The sequence below is a fragment of the Cuculus canorus genome, chromosome 22, assembly GCF_017976375.1.
Source record: "Cuculus canorus isolate bCucCan1 chromosome 22, bCucCan1.pri, whole genome shotgun sequence".
Taxonomy (NCBI): domain Eukaryota; kingdom Metazoa; phylum Chordata; class Aves; order Cuculiformes; family Cuculidae; genus Cuculus; species Cuculus canorus.
The window spans coordinates 3,315,293-3,330,227 of NC_071422.1; the positions used below are offsets into that span (position 1 = coordinate 3,315,293).

Consider the following 14,935-nt stretch of genomic DNA (forward strand, 5'->3'; position numbering starts at 1 on the left):
ATTAAAAAAGACAAGTGAAATAATATTTAACCAAGAAGGACTGAGAAAGCTGTGTGCCAGTTTAAGCTCTCCTGCAGTGGCTTCTACTTTCTGGTTAACTCTGAGGGGGAGGGTGTTGTGAAAACCAGCATTTGTAAAGAGTCCGAAAGTGGTGATAAAATAGCCAAGTGAGAGCAGAATCCATATGGATTTCTCATGTTTATATCTGGATTGTACTGAGGCTTCAAGATGTGCTGTTCCCCACCAGACAGAGAGATTCCAAGGAGACACCTGCTCATTTTATATGTCCCAGCTGGAGGAGAATCATATTTTGTGTTTGCACTTCATTTGTCATCAGGTAACATGCTTGAAGGTGAATTGCTAATTAAGCTGTGATTCCTGCCTTATCAAATGAGATGTGGACTCCCAAAGGAGGTTTTCTTGTACTTAAAGTCTGAGTATTGGCTCTCTGTGGAATTTCTGCCCGCCTGCATATCCCTGAGGCTGCTGTTGAGGTCATTCTATCCAGCTTTTTGTTTTCACAGAACTTTTGAACTGCAGTATCTCCCAGTGCTGGTTGGAATGGGCCAGTTGGTGGGAAGTGATTTGGTTTATTAGTGGTGTCAGAACCTGATGGATACGCACACAGCTTGATCACCTAAATCTTCTTATTTTAAGAAAGCAGGGCAGAATACATCAGCAGGTTTCACAAAAAATTTACTCTCATGAAGTCGTGCTTAAAACGTGTATGGAGAGTGAACTGGGATAAGACATCAGCGGATTATTACCTCAGGGACCAATTATTTGTAAGGTCATCATGATGTATACTGGTATGGAACGAAGCTGTTGTATTAATTCTTTCTGTGGCCTAAAAGAGAGAATGAACACAGAGATAAATTCATTACTTATTACCAAGTAGCATGTTCTGAGAACCTGTAGCAGGAGATTGACAGATGTTCAGCAGAACAATGAAAAACCCAACCTAGAAAGTGTAGAACACATCTTGAGGGGGGTGGCAGTCTGAAAGAAAACAGTGGGGAAGTGAAACCTGAATGCAGCAGTGCTGAAAGCCTTAGAGTTTGCGTTTGATGGCAAGTGGATAGATGTGGCTTTGCAAGGTCGTTTGTGGAAAATTAGGTCCGTGTCGTTTTTATGCTTGCAGTTAAGATAGAGGAATATAAATGCTGTGCCTTATTCCAAGCTGTCTCCTTGTTTTCCAAATGATCTGGTAGTGCCACAGGATAAGTAACCGCCCAGGTGCTCATTGTGTCAGTCTTTGATAGCCAAAAAGAACCTCAGAGGCCTCCCTGCAACCGGGCTGGTGCACTGCCCCTTGCTTGTGGCACACAGGGTTTGTACAGCCGGCAAAACTGAAGAGCAAACCACTGATGGACAGGAATGCTGCTGCCGGGAGGTGAGGCCCTTCCTCATCCCACAGTTCCACAGTGTATGATCCGTTGCCTCACCAGAGCCAGCTGGGATGCACATCTGACTGCAGGCAAACTGATTCAGTCCATGAAAACAGGAGAGGACTAACAGCAAAATAGGGCTCGGCAAGGAAAGCTTCGCAATGCGGTCAGGGATTGTGTGGCTGGGGATGGAAGGAGGCAAGGAGAGCAATCCTTGTGCTCTAGCAGGCAGAATGTGAATTCGGCTCAGCCCATCTCATGAAAGCTAAGATCTGTGCTTTTCTGGTGGAAGCTGCATCCTCAGCACTTCCTTGATCATGGATTGGATCATGTGTGGATTTTGGTAGGTGTTGCAGAAAGCACGAGAAGCCATCTGTCACCAAACCTGTAACACATAGACAGCTTTTGACTTGTGCAGCAGGAAGCAAAGAAACACAGGTCAACTGGAGAACCTGGGATCCAGAGAGGAAGAAACCTGTATCGCTTGGATCCCACAGCATCTGGGCACAAGGAGTTCCACTCAATAACACTGTCTGCCAACAGAAAGATGTGTGTGTGGTGTAGGATGTGTCAACGTGTTCTGTTGCTTTTCAGAGATAGTTCAGGTAACTGATACTACAGGGTGTAAGATCTTGTTTGAAGAAAAGACTAGAGCCGGGATGACTTAAGAACAAATGCTAAAATTAATGGTTTGCTTAAGTAAACTATTAAGGATTCCTATCCCAGAACATATTCAGTGTAGTTTCACATCTTAAAATAAATGTCCGAAATCTCTTGTGGGTCCAGAAATATGTTGCTGATGTTTGGTATCGGGCTGGAGATCATTCAGCAGAGACTACTGGCTTAGGCAAGGCCCAAGGTCATCTGTATTGGGAAAAATCCTTGGGAGCAGATACAAGAGAAGATTTCTGTATGAGGTGGTCTCATGCTTTGAGGAATTATTGTCCTCCCTGGGCTGTCTTGTAGTGCTGTCAAAACAGGGAATAACTGAGACTCTTCCATATTCAGCTGTGCTGGTTTTACAAATAGAAGATTTGAGTTTCTGTCTTTGCATCAGACAGAAGTGAAATACTGATTTGCTGTTACTGCTTTGGGTTGAATTTGCTCTGTTTATTCACGTTCTTGTATTTTTTTCAGGAAGATCCATCAGTTCACAGGAGTCTAATATGCTTCTCTGTTTGATATTCCACCTCAGAAACTCATCATCGATGAGAAGAAATACTATCTCTTCGGGAGAAATCCTGATCTGTGCGATTTCACCATTGACCACCAGTCCTGCTCTCGGGTCCATGCTGCCTTGGTCTATCACAAACATCTCAAGAGGGTTTTCCTCATAGATCTCAACAGCAGTAAGTAGTCTGATGTTTCACCAGATAGAAGTGTGGTATTTCAGTGATTAAGCATTTCCAAATCTGAGGCATTTTTCCTTTGTTTGTTGTTTGCACTGTGTAGAAAGACAGCTGCAAACTGAATTAGTATCCTAGGAGAGATTGGCAAGGGTTAGAAGTAACGGAGTGTTTGCTGCAGTCAGTTCACGTCTGCTTCACTGTGCGTTTAAAACATTTCTTGACTCTTAAGAGGCTGAGGGAGAGGAGGGAAGTGACTTGACCTTCTCTTCACAATTTTAGTGAAGCTTTCTCTTCTGAGAAGGGAGTTCCTAACATGTAAAACTTGACGAACTTTTTTTTCCACTGCGGGAATGGTGCACTGGGACCTGCAAGAATCCAGAAAGCAAATGGTGTCTGTCATTTGTTTCCTTGACTTTTAGGACTTAGGATGTGCGTTATCTTAGTTCATGAGGCGGTAGGTAGAATGGGTGTAGCCAGTGTTTACGGCAGGAGCCCAGTGTATCTCCGAGCAACCACGTATAGGTTTTTAACTTCTTGAGACCTGAACTTGGGTACTGTGAGCCCAAGCTGATGCCTGACAGACTATTTTGCATATTTATATTCTTAGCACATGGCACGTTTTTGGGTCATATCCGTTTGGAACCTCACAAACCCCAGCAGATACCCATAGACTCCACAGTTTCATTTGGCGCTTCTACACGGGCATATACTCTGCGGGAGAAGCCTCAGACCCTGCCATCAGCAGTTAAAGGAGACGAGAAAATGGGCGGTGAAGATGAAGAGCTCAAGGGCTTGCTGGGCCTGCCAGAGGAGGAGACAGAACTTGATGTGAGTATGATGGCATGTTGTACCTAGATGGCATTTCCAAGCAAGCACATAGCTTCCCTTCTTGTTTGCTTAGGTTCAGGTTCTTAATTTCTTGGCTTGAAGATAGTCAGGGGTGTCTTCTGCTGGCAGATATGCACAAAATATCTCATCCTGCCATCATAAGCCTGTGATCATGCTGCTTCCTGGATCAGTGACATAATAATCCTCCTGCTCCAGTGATTTTCTCACAAAGGCTGTCCGGGGAGTGCACAGTCTCCAGCTAACATTGCCACAGGTCGGGGGTGATTCCCCATTGCCAGGTAACTGGGAACACTGCCCTGTTTCCTCCTGTCATCTAGTGAAGACGGAGAAAGCAGAGAATGTTTGGCACTCACAAGGTTATTGAGGCTGGAAAGGACCTCTCGGGATTATCGAGTTTGCCTCCCAGGTCATCCAGAGCAGGCTGCCCAGGACTGAACTCAACTGAGTTCTGGATGTCTGTGCAGAGACTCTGCAGCCTCTCTGGGCAGCATCCTCTAGCACTGGAGCTCTCTTTCTTCTTAGGAGTCTAAAGTTGAAGCTAAACACTGTGCTCTGTTCTTTTTGATATGCACAATCATGTGATTAAATCAAATTTCAGACACTACATGCTTAAACTATTTCATATCCGAATTTGTCGTTAGAACCTGACGGAGTTCAATACAGCCCACAACAAAAGAATTTCCACGCTAACCATTGAGGAAGGGAACTTGGATATTCAGAGACCAAAGAGAAAACGGAAGAACTCCAGAGTGACATTCAGTGATGATGATGAAATCATTAATCCGGGTAAGAGGTTTGCTTTAATCTTTAGTTGGTGCCTTTAAGGTCCTCTTTCCAGTGTTCTCATAGGGATTCCTCCTGGCTGCATATGGAGAAGCAGAACAGAAATTTGGCAGTCTGTATTTGGGATCTGCTATTTCAGTGGAGCTGCCTCATGTCCCACTGAAGTCTTTGACTTCTTTCTGCTTCTGCTCCTCCATCTTTAAAATAACCTTGTGATTTGTGTGGGACAGGGATATCACACTTGGCTTCAGTGTTCGAAATTCTGCCAGATATTGGAGAGATTTCGTGAGTCCAGAAGGAGGAAAGTGTTTAAATTTTTTTGCCTCCTTTAAAATCTAAATGGTAACTGAACATGTTTGGGTTTCCTTTGTTCCTTAATGCTTTCCTTACTTGTTGCCTAATGGACATTTATTTGAAGCTCAGAGGTCTTTTGCTTCGTGTCTGCATATCTGACTCCAGTCATTCTTGTTCAAAGTGATGTTTCTGAAGGTTTAATTGACTCCTAATTAGTCGTTTTTCTCCCTTAGCTGTTTTATATTGCTGGCATTCATATTAATGGTATTTTATATGGATAATATTCCATTAATAAGAGTAGCCTATTAATGAGTATGCATTTTAAAATACGGCCTGGTGGTACTTTCGTTTGGCAATGTATGCTGCCCAGAATAACCATTTTGATTTATAAGATTATACAATTTAGTTTGCAGAACATCCTGATGTAAGCAGCAGTCATTTGCGTTACAAAAAACGTAATTTTTACAGACTTTCAGAGACTCCACTGAATCCTCGTGACTTCAAGTCCCCAAGGCCTTTGAGCATGCACCCTGCCTTGCCAGCAGCAGCTCTCAGCCCGGAGCTCCAGTTTGTCTGATCAGCACATGCTGCCCATCCCTCTGTCCCTTAGCCATTCTCCCTTGGAGCAGAAGCCTTTCTCAGCAGCCCCTCCGAGGAGCCCCCTTGAGCTGAAGCCACTGGGTGTCCCCATGGACCCTCTCGCTGTTCGGGCTCTCTTGAGCTTGCTGAGCTCTACTGGAGCCCTGGCTGTGAGAAGAGAAGGTCCATACACTAGTCCCTCACATAGGTTCCTTTACCCGGCAGATGTTCTGCCTTCCTCTGTGTTCTTACTGAAAGCTTTGCTGTTCTTCCTTCACAGAGGATGTGGACCCTTCTGTCGGGCGTTTCAGGAACATGGTACAGACAGCGGTTGTCCCTGTTAAGGTACAGAGCAACTCCCAACTTCCTAATTAGTACATCACATTGATGAACTCACTTTGAGTTACAACTTATGAACATGATGTTCTACGGTGGAAGGTTTTTATTGTTTTTATTGTCTTGTTCATGTTTCACAATTATCTTTTTTTAGCAGATTTGACCATTTCCTTTCAAATTCAGCTTTAGCTCTTGTCTTTAATGACACGTGAGATCAGTGGCAATTCTTTTTCCTCCCAAAAAGAAACACTTTCCAGAAATGCACTGTGGTAGGCCTAGGCATCACTTAAAACTGTGGGAAGTTTGGAAAATAGAAAGTAAAAATGAGAGGTTGTTTATGAAATCTTTTTCATTACAGTATTTAAACAAAGTTGTCTGCTAGCAGTAGCAGGGCTTAGACTTTGCTCCAAGGTGACTGTGTTCCCAGTGCTGTATTTAACTGGAATATGCTAGGAGCTGGGAAGGTTTGCGCAACTTGAGGGTAGCTAAGCAACAGTAATGGTGATTTCCCTTGTTACTGGCATACACTAAATAATAATGTGTGGAAAAGGATAATTCTATGTAAAGCCTGGACTGCAGAAGACTCAAAGGAGCTGGGCAAAATCACCCAGGTGGTCTAGAAGTTGCAGTTTCTTCCTGTGAGGGGAAGGAGAGCTTGTGTAAGGACTATAGACTTACTCGGTCTTGTATTTGGGACAAGCTTAAGACTGGCAAACTCTTACCAGGCAGTAAAGAGGGGCTCAGATCTGACCTAAATTAAACCTGAGTTTCAACTTCTGTCACCCCATCCTGCACTGTGCACCTTGAGGAGTTTATTAGTAAGTGGGTTTCAAGAAATCTGGAAAGAAACCTTCAGAGACAAAGCTTGGGCCGTGGTCCATAACCCTTTTATATGGATAGTCCAGGTGCCTTTTGGGTAGATGGTGTTGGCCAGTTGAAAGAGCTTCCTTGTCTCATGTATTCTGAATAATTCTTTAAATACTTCTGTCTGCAGAAAAAACGATTGGAGAATCCAGGCTCATTGACCACAGATGATTCCACATCACGCCGTATGCAAAACTTCCCCTACAGCGGAGGATTGTATGGTGGTTTGCCTCCAACTCACAACGAGGCAGGTTCCCAGTCGCACGGTGTCCACGGGACAGCACTCATTGGTGGCCTACCCATGCCCTACCCCAATCTCGCCCCAGATGTGGACTTGACTCCTGTCGTGCCCTCAACAGTTAACATGAACCCAGCTCCAAACCCTGCTGTCTTTAATCCTGAAGCTGTGAACGAACCCAAGAAGAAGAAATACGCAAAGGAGGCCTGGCCGGGGAAGAAGCCAACCCCTTCCCTCTTGATCTGAGTTGGGTGTTGTTGAGGGAGGGTGGGAGTTACGAACTCCAGAAACTGTTCATGTGCAGTATCATTTTTTTTGAAATGTCAATGTCCTAACCAGCTGTAACACCAAGATTGGAGAAGTGAAATACCCTCTAAAGGTCTGTCTTCGAGCGTTTTTATATGTCTGATAAAAATCAAAATACAGCTCCCATCTCCTTTTGAACCAAACTATCTGTCAGCCTTCTCTTAGCTATTGTTGTCCCCAGAGGGCTTCGCTCTGGGTTTGATCCGTCAGTTGAAGGGGCAGAGTCATTCAGTTTAGTTGGCATTTATGGCCTGACCCTGCAAAACTCTGTGTTTTGGTGTCGTGCGATGAGTGATGTTGTTCCTGCTGGACTCGCTCGTAGCGGGTCAGCTATATCAGAAGTAAATGTTTGTGGGGCCAAGCCTTTCAGAAAACCCACTGGTATGTGTTCTAAAACTTGCAAAATACAGGTCAGCTTTTATATTTTATATTTTCAGACCCCCACCCACGTGGGGCATTATCTTTTTGTTTCACTTTGTTTGGCTACAGCTTGTTTTAATTTCTACTTGAAATACTACAGCATCCCATTTGCTCATGGGATTGTGGAGTTGAGATGGACATTAGTTGGTAGGATTCCTTAGCTGCGGTCTAGTATTGGACGATGGAGCGCTGTGTGGACGGAGGGAGGGGTGGACACGGGGATGGATCTGGGCTGGTGGAAGCACACCAGCAGAGGAGCATCTATTGGGAAGGCTCTGTCTACACCATACAGACAATAAACAACCATGTCATGGTGACTCTCTCTCCAGTGATAACTGAAGGTGGGGTTAACACCGAGAACAGTTTCTTTGGAAGCTGGTGGGCCTTTTATCTTGAGTAGTTTCATTTTTATTTGCAAATGGAACTTGCAAGCTTAGAGTATGAAGGTGCAACACAACACAACACAGAGAAGTGAGCAGCCTTGAGCAGTGTTGGAGGAGCTGCGTGTTTAAGCCTGTGCGCTGCTCTGGCTGCTCATACCTGGTGAGAGCTGAGTGCTGCTCAAAGCTCGAATATGAATTCTCAGTAGAGAATTTGCCTCTCCTTGAATAAAGCAGTACACAAGCTGGTTTCCTAATATTATATTTTTTGCCTACTTTATCACTTTTCATTGACTAAAACAAGCAGCTCGGTTTGGATTTGCTGCTCCAGCCCTTCACGTCCTCAGGGTTAGATCCCAAACTGATTCACACATATTCAGACACCCTGCATTTCCTTTAGACACGGTAAGGCCAGGGCTCTGATGTTAGGTTTACTCTGGATTTTTTTACATTCTATAATGCAGTTCAGTCCCATTCCTTTGTTGTCGGGATCTCTCCAGGAGGCGTGCGCGAAGATGACAGCACAATACCCTGCCGTGTGCGGCGCTGTAGCTGCCTGGCTAGGAAGTGGTGTGGAAAATGCGATGGCTCTGGAGCAGCGCGGTGTCACACAGGGTTACGCTGCTGTGCTGAGGGCACTGGACCTGGTTTGGACAGAGGCTCCAAAATCAGTGCGACTTTGGCATCTGCAGAGTGATTGCTTTTATCATGTTATCAAGGTGAAAATGAGCTCTTGGCTATGCCACTCACAGGAGTGACGGCTTCAGAGCCTGGTTTATTCCTCTCCCTGCACACCATATTTAGCTCACAGTATGATACAGATGAACACATCCCTTCTCCATGCTGTAGCTGTGCCGGTCTTTAGTTGCTATTGAGTAGGATCCAGTCCTCGCTGTTCTGCTTCCAAACACTCCATGCTGACTCTTAATTTCTCCTTTTATTTTTAGTTTTACTTATTTCTGGTATGGAGAGTTTCCTTTTTCCAGCCAGTCTGCTTTATGAAGGCAACTCTTTAGGGTAAGACTCGTTAGGGCAGGTAAAAGTTGAGCAGGTTTTCTTTTTTTTCCATTTTGGGGGTTTTTTTTGGGTGCAGTGGGGTGCTTTTATTTGGGATTTTTTGCAAGTGGCTCTTTACAAGATTTTTCTTGAGAAGGGAAGCTTTGCTGCTCGTTGTTTTTAAAGCTCTTCTCCTCCCTGGGTTTGAACAAGCTCTCATTATTTCAGAGCTTCGGGGCCATAAGCTGGCCAGCACGGGAGGGGACAGTCTGACATCTAGGGGCTTTGTACAGAAGTTTGTACACTTGTGTAATATGTAATAGGCCTTTTCACACTTTCTGTTGAGCTTTTTACCTGTAACCTTTACTATGTTGTAAATTAAATGCAGATTTTGCCAGTTTGGAGAGTGTAGTGTGTTCGTTCACAGTCTACACTTCTGCAGTTGGGACTACCTCGCGTTGTGCCTTCTCGAAGGGTCTCTGCAGTGCCAGTCTTGTCCTTAGGGACAAGAAGCTCCCATCTTCTCTGCTCGGGACCTGCTTTGTGCTGCAGTGCGTTGTGCTTTTGCACACAGGAGTGACACACAACTGGATTTGAAGCAGCTGTTGCCTTTTCCTGGATGAGATTTTATCTGGTTCTGGCGTAACTCTCCCTCTGTGGAAGTTACACTTGTTTAGAGCCCAACTCTTTGCTCTTCCCATTGCCCAGCTTGCTGCCACCGACATAGGGTGGCCTTGGGCACGTTAAAAGCACCGTCCTCGGTCACACTGCGTCTCTGCGGCTTGTCCAGGCTCGCTGGGGGAGTGACAGCACCGTGGGACCTGCTGGTAGGCAACCATGGTGCCTGTTGGGGTCGGGTCGCGAGGGATTCCCCGGCTTCGCTTGATTTAGTATTATTTAGGCTATAGCATCGTACTTTTTCTCTATCCAGCGATGCCCTTTAAGCAGCTGGGACAGTTATATTTTCACTGCTGTGCAGAAGGCTGCGTCTTCACAATTCTGTGCAAGCTGCTGCTCAGCCAGGGCTAGAAATAGTTCATGTAGTTAAGTAGTTAACCTTGAGGTTGGAGGTTTTAAGTGTGGTGTGGTTAGCAGTCATTTCCTGTATTAAATGAAATTTTAGGTTGGTGCAAAAATAATTGCCATCTTAAAACCATGAACTTCAAAGCGATGCATCTCAGCTGTAATAGAATCTATTAATCGAAATAGGAGACATTAGAATCTGCGCATTTTTGCCAATAAGAAACAAGCCTGATGATTCCAGTAGCACAGAATTCTGGGCTTCTGGAACTGAGGAATTCCTCGAAGGCGTTTTGAGCTGCTGCTTGGATGCCGAAAACCTTCTCTTGCAGGAAGTCATCGAGATGCTCGAAAATGTATTAACGGGAGGAGAGAAGGCTGGGGAGGGAGAGTTTGGTAGCCCAGTTTGGGCGGCTTCTGGAGAGTCATTTGCAAAGCGTGGTCGGGTGTTATCATGGAGAACGGGTCCTTTTCAACTGAGCAATGTTGGACATAAGCAGTGCAGTTCTGGGTGCTTTTTGTTGATATCGTGACAGCACATTTCTGTCGGGATGGTTTTGTGGGGTTTGAAGAAGTTGCAGTGGATGCTCCCACTTGCCAACTGCCAAGCAGTGACCATAGCTGCCTTTTGATGCAGCTTTGGTTTGGGGAAGGGTTTTAGTGCTTCACCCTGGCCCAATCACTGTGCCAAATGCCATCAGTTGCCGTAGAGAATCCATTTTTCATCACATGTCACAATGTGATCAAGGAGTGGAAAAGGTTTGTTGTGCAGAAGGATTGCAGAGCAGAGTTCTTCACCATGATTTTTTATTTTCATTCAGCCTCTGCAGCACCCATTTGTTGAGCTCTTTTGATTTTCCAGTTTGGTGCAAACGTTGAACAGAAATGATCAACGTTCAGTTCTTCTGCAACCTCCGGAGTTGTTTTGTGTGGGTCTGCTTCAATGCTGGCCCCTCAGCTGGTTGGTTTCTGTTGCAGCAGGACGCCCGTGACCCTCCTCATCTTCAAGGTTTTTCTTTCCGTTATGAAATGTTTGAAACCAATACGAGCTGTACATTCATTGACGGTCTCTTGGCCAAGTGCTTGGTTGATATTCATAGAATGGTTTGGGTTGGAAGGGACCTTAAAGCCCATCCAGTTCCACCCCCTGCCATGGGCAGGGACACCTCCCACTGGATCAGGGGCTCCGAGCCCCATCCAACCTGGCTTTGAACCCCTCCAGGGATGGGGCAGCCACCACTGCTCTGGGCACCCTGGGCCAGGGCCTCCCCACCCTCACAGCAAAACATTTCTCCCTAAGACCTCATCTTAATCTCCCCTCTTTCAGCTCAAAACTGTTCCCCTCCATCCTATGTCTGCACTCCCTGATCAAGAGCCCCTCCCCAGCTTTTCTGGAGCCCCTTTCAGTACTGGAAGCTGCTCTAAGGTCTCCTTGGAGCCTTCTCCAGGCTGAACAATCCCAACTCTCTCACCCTGTCCTCATGTGGGAGGTGCTCCAGCCCTCGGATCATCTCCATGGCCTCCTCTGGACCCACTCCAACTGTTCATATCCTTCTAACACTGGGCATTCCAGAACTGGACAGTTTCCACTGCTTTACATCTCCTTTTGAAATCATACAGCAAAATTGCTCAAATTTGCTTTTTTTTCCCCATAATAGAGAACAAACAGTGAAACCAAAGCCATTAGCAGAAATCAGGAGTGTGAATATCACACTTTGAAATAGTACAACTCCCTGAACACAGGTAAATAGAAGTTTAATGAAAACCCAAGCACTGCAATGACGAAAACAGCGATTATTTTTGCACCACCCTAATGTTGCCAAGGAGCCAACTTGCAAGACAACCTAAAGCCCTCTCTGCGGGGTGGGATGCAGGGACGGGAAGGAAGAAGTGGAGAAGAGCTGAATACGTGGCTGAGATGAAGGATAACGGCAGTGATTTCCAGGATTGTCTGTCCTTGCAGCAGTTGCTGGATTGTTGCTGTAACCCTTCTTCTTTCTCAGCAGACGTCCTGAGAGCTCGCGGTGGTGTAAGGGTCAGTCAAAGGACTGATTTCTGTCTCAACATTCCTCATCGGGTGCTAAGCCAAAGCTGGTACAGAACGAATGCTTTGTACCCGTCTCTAAGTCTCCACTATTGTGAAAGATCCATGAAGCAAGACGGGAAAATTAATGATGGGACTTACCACAGAGCCACACCCCAACAGAGCACGCGCAAAGCCAAGTTCACCCGGGGTTGGAGGTGCAGGGACCCCAAGTCAACCACCGCCACCAGAAGGAACGCATGCGCGCGGGGAGGTGATCTGCCTCCAAAGCCCACCACGCCTCAGACACTCCTCTCTTGGCACGCGTGGAGATTGGCGTATCTGCAGAGGATTGAGGTGAAGCAAAGGTGGGTCACAAGGACGAACCAAGTGTGTTGACTAGCAAAAAGGACAGCTCTGGAGCAGCTGAATTTTGAAGATCTTCCCCACCGTGAGATCACATCAATCAAAGACAGAAGCAGTGGAACATCTGGATCGGGACTCCCAGAGACGCCGGACATCTGTGGACCTGTGGTGGTAGCTATTAACCCCTTTTTCTTCCCTTTTCACCCCATCCTTTTCATTATTCTCTCTTCCTATCGCGAGCCGGCTTATGGGCACAATTAATATTAAGTTCCTGTTTGGATTGAAATTTAACTCCCTTGACGTGTTGAACTATTGCTTTTTTCGCACTCCGAGATCATAGCTGAAACGAACTACAATGCGTCCACTTATGAGCGGACCGTGACACATGGGCTGTCAGAGGTGGTTTGGTTCCCAGAGTGCTGTGCCGTGAGACAGCAGAGGGTTTAAGCCCTGTGGCGACGTGCCCGAAGGGACCTCTTAGAGGGGAGGTGGCTTCTCCCTTGGGCCTTTTAGGAGAGCAGAATAGCCTCCAGCGCAGAAGAGACGAGTGTGAGGGCTGCTGCCTGTGTTCCTGCACCTGTGCCGAGTGCTTTGAGACAGTAATGGCACAGGGAGAGACCACAGTAGAGGGCGAACTGGGAGACAAATTGGGGTACTGGTTGTACTGGAGCCGAGGATCAGCGCTGCTTAAGAGGTGCATTTCCAAAGCAGCTGAATAGTCGGGTGGGCGGTTGGCTCTCCAAACTCAACCCTCCGTCCATCTAGCGTTGGGAGGAAAAAGGGGAAAAAAGTTTGTGTTTTCATTTCTGCTCAATGCTCTCCTCGTTCGTAGGAGCTGTGCAGCATCGTGGGGACCTCCCTGCTCGGTGTCGGGGACAGGAATGCGAGTGCAAGACAGCATGAAGTGAGCTTGTAGTGAGCTCAGGACAGACAGACGTGTTTGGGATCCGTTTGCTAAATCAGCCTTCCCTGAGGAGCTGTAAGCAGCAAGAGGTCCCTCACCTCAGTGGTGCTTCCCCCGCCTCCCTCGGAGCCCCTGCCCGCTCCACAAAAGCTTCCCAGCAGCTGTGACAGTGGCATCACTGATTCTTTTGCCTCTTAGGAATTTCTCAGATCTGACGTCCTCTTCAGAGAGACTTTAAGGGAGAAGCAGCTGAAGAGCTCAGATCTTTGCTGTCCACGCGGACTGTCCTGCACACGGTTCAGAAAGGCTTCAGTCACGTTTGCGGAATGGCAGAAGAGGAGGAGTCTTGAGCACTAGAGCTTTGATGCTGCCCTGGTCATTCTGACACAACTTGGCCCAAGTTTTTTCACTGTCATCCTGCTATGACACCTGGATGGGAGCTGTGGGTGTGAGGAACCGTCCGGGAGCGCTGGACTAACGCCGCAGCTCCCAGACACTGAGGCTTGTCTTGGCTCTGATGGGTCCTTCCTGCCTGAGATGCCCCAACTGTTCGTAGATGTGTCAGAGAGGCCTTTGTTTGCTGGAGCATGGAGGAATGGAAGGAGTATTTCTCCTGGTGGGTAAGCGATGGTGTAGGGCAAGTCCTTTCAGAGCTCCTTTCAAACAATTTCTCCGGCATCTTTGTAAAAAGTACTGTAAAAAGCTCAGCAGGAGCTCATCCTCCCTTCACCTCTCCCATATGAGGTTACCAGCATGTTTGGTGACTTTGATACCCATTTCAGGGTTTGGTGAAGATGAGGAAAAGCCTGGAACTTGGCTGTTGGACAGTGGTTCCACTGTCTGCTCCAAGTCTGATCTCTCAAGTAGTGCTGATAATTCTTGCTGACAGCTCAGAGGTCTGTGTTTCACTGCAGGGAGCGTTACCGACCTTCAAGGTGAGGATGCTTCAGGCAGAGAGACTGGTTTTCCTCGGATCCCAGATGTGATCCCCTGACATCTCTGTTGCGCTTGTCTGCGCAGCGCTCTGCTGGTGGGACCACAGCTCCTGCATTTCTTGAGGAGCTCTGACCTCTGTGTCCTAGCTTCAGCCCCAGCTGGAGCCAAGAGATTAGCAGAGTTTAACCCTTCGGTCAAGCAGTGCAGGATGACTTGGGGCAGCCTTCCATCCGTGGGAGCTCCACTCCTCTACCCTACCCTGCAAAGCAATTTCTTCAGGGAATTTTTACGCTTCTCCAGTTGGGGAAGAGCAGGCAGACAGCTTTCCTTCCTGTAGTTGTTCATGACTTGTGTGATTTTCATCCCCAGGGCATGAAGTTGGGCTGTTCAAAGCTTACTCAGAGCTCTCCAAGGGAGCTTTTCTCTGTCCTACAGCTCCAAGTTCAGCTGCCCATCCCTGAGGCCTCGGCTCTGGAGACCGAACCCTATGGGCAGGAGGACCGGCACAGTGAAAGATGCTGACCCTAAAGAGCTCACCTCTGCCCTGGGAGTGCTGCCCGGAGGCTGAGGGAATGCCCAAAACGGGCAGAGTAAGAAAATGAGTGTCACAAGCCCAGGTGAGAAGTTCGAAGACTAGAAACAAATGCCATTCAAGTTTCTGATGTTGTGTGGGGGGTGGAACGGTACCACGTGGGTGAGCCCAGTAGCTGTGTCCCAGCTGCCACCCGAGCAGTGGGGACACAACTGAGCACTGTTGTGTCTCCCTGAGCAGTGAGCGCAGGGCCTCGGGGAGCAGCGGACGTCCCGTGCTCGCAGGGAGGGACTGTCCAGGAAGGCAGAGCCTGGCTGGCGGCTGTTCCGGTGCGGATCCTGGAGCGTTCAGGGCTCAGCAGGGATTTGCCCA

General features: G+C 47.2%; 1 protein-coding gene across 1 annotated transcript in view; it reads left to right on the plus strand.

The window, feature by feature from the left end:
- Positions 1–9,179, plus strand: part of PPP1R8 (protein phosphatase 1 regulatory subunit 8) — a 28,071-nt gene extending 18,892 nt beyond the window's left edge. The window contains exons 3-7 of the mRNA XM_054086244.1: positions 2,584–2,737; positions 3,345–3,565; positions 4,228–4,372; positions 5,523–5,587; positions 6,573–9,179. Coding sequence (XP_053942219.1) covers positions 2,584–2,737; positions 3,345–3,565; positions 4,228–4,372; positions 5,523–5,587; positions 6,573–6,926 — 939 coding nt within the window. The 3' untranslated portion in view covers positions 6,927–9,179. The remainder of the gene's footprint in view (positions 1–2,583; positions 2,738–3,344; positions 3,566–4,227; positions 4,373–5,522; positions 5,588–6,572) is intronic.
- Positions 9,180–14,935: the final 5,756 nt, after the last annotated feature.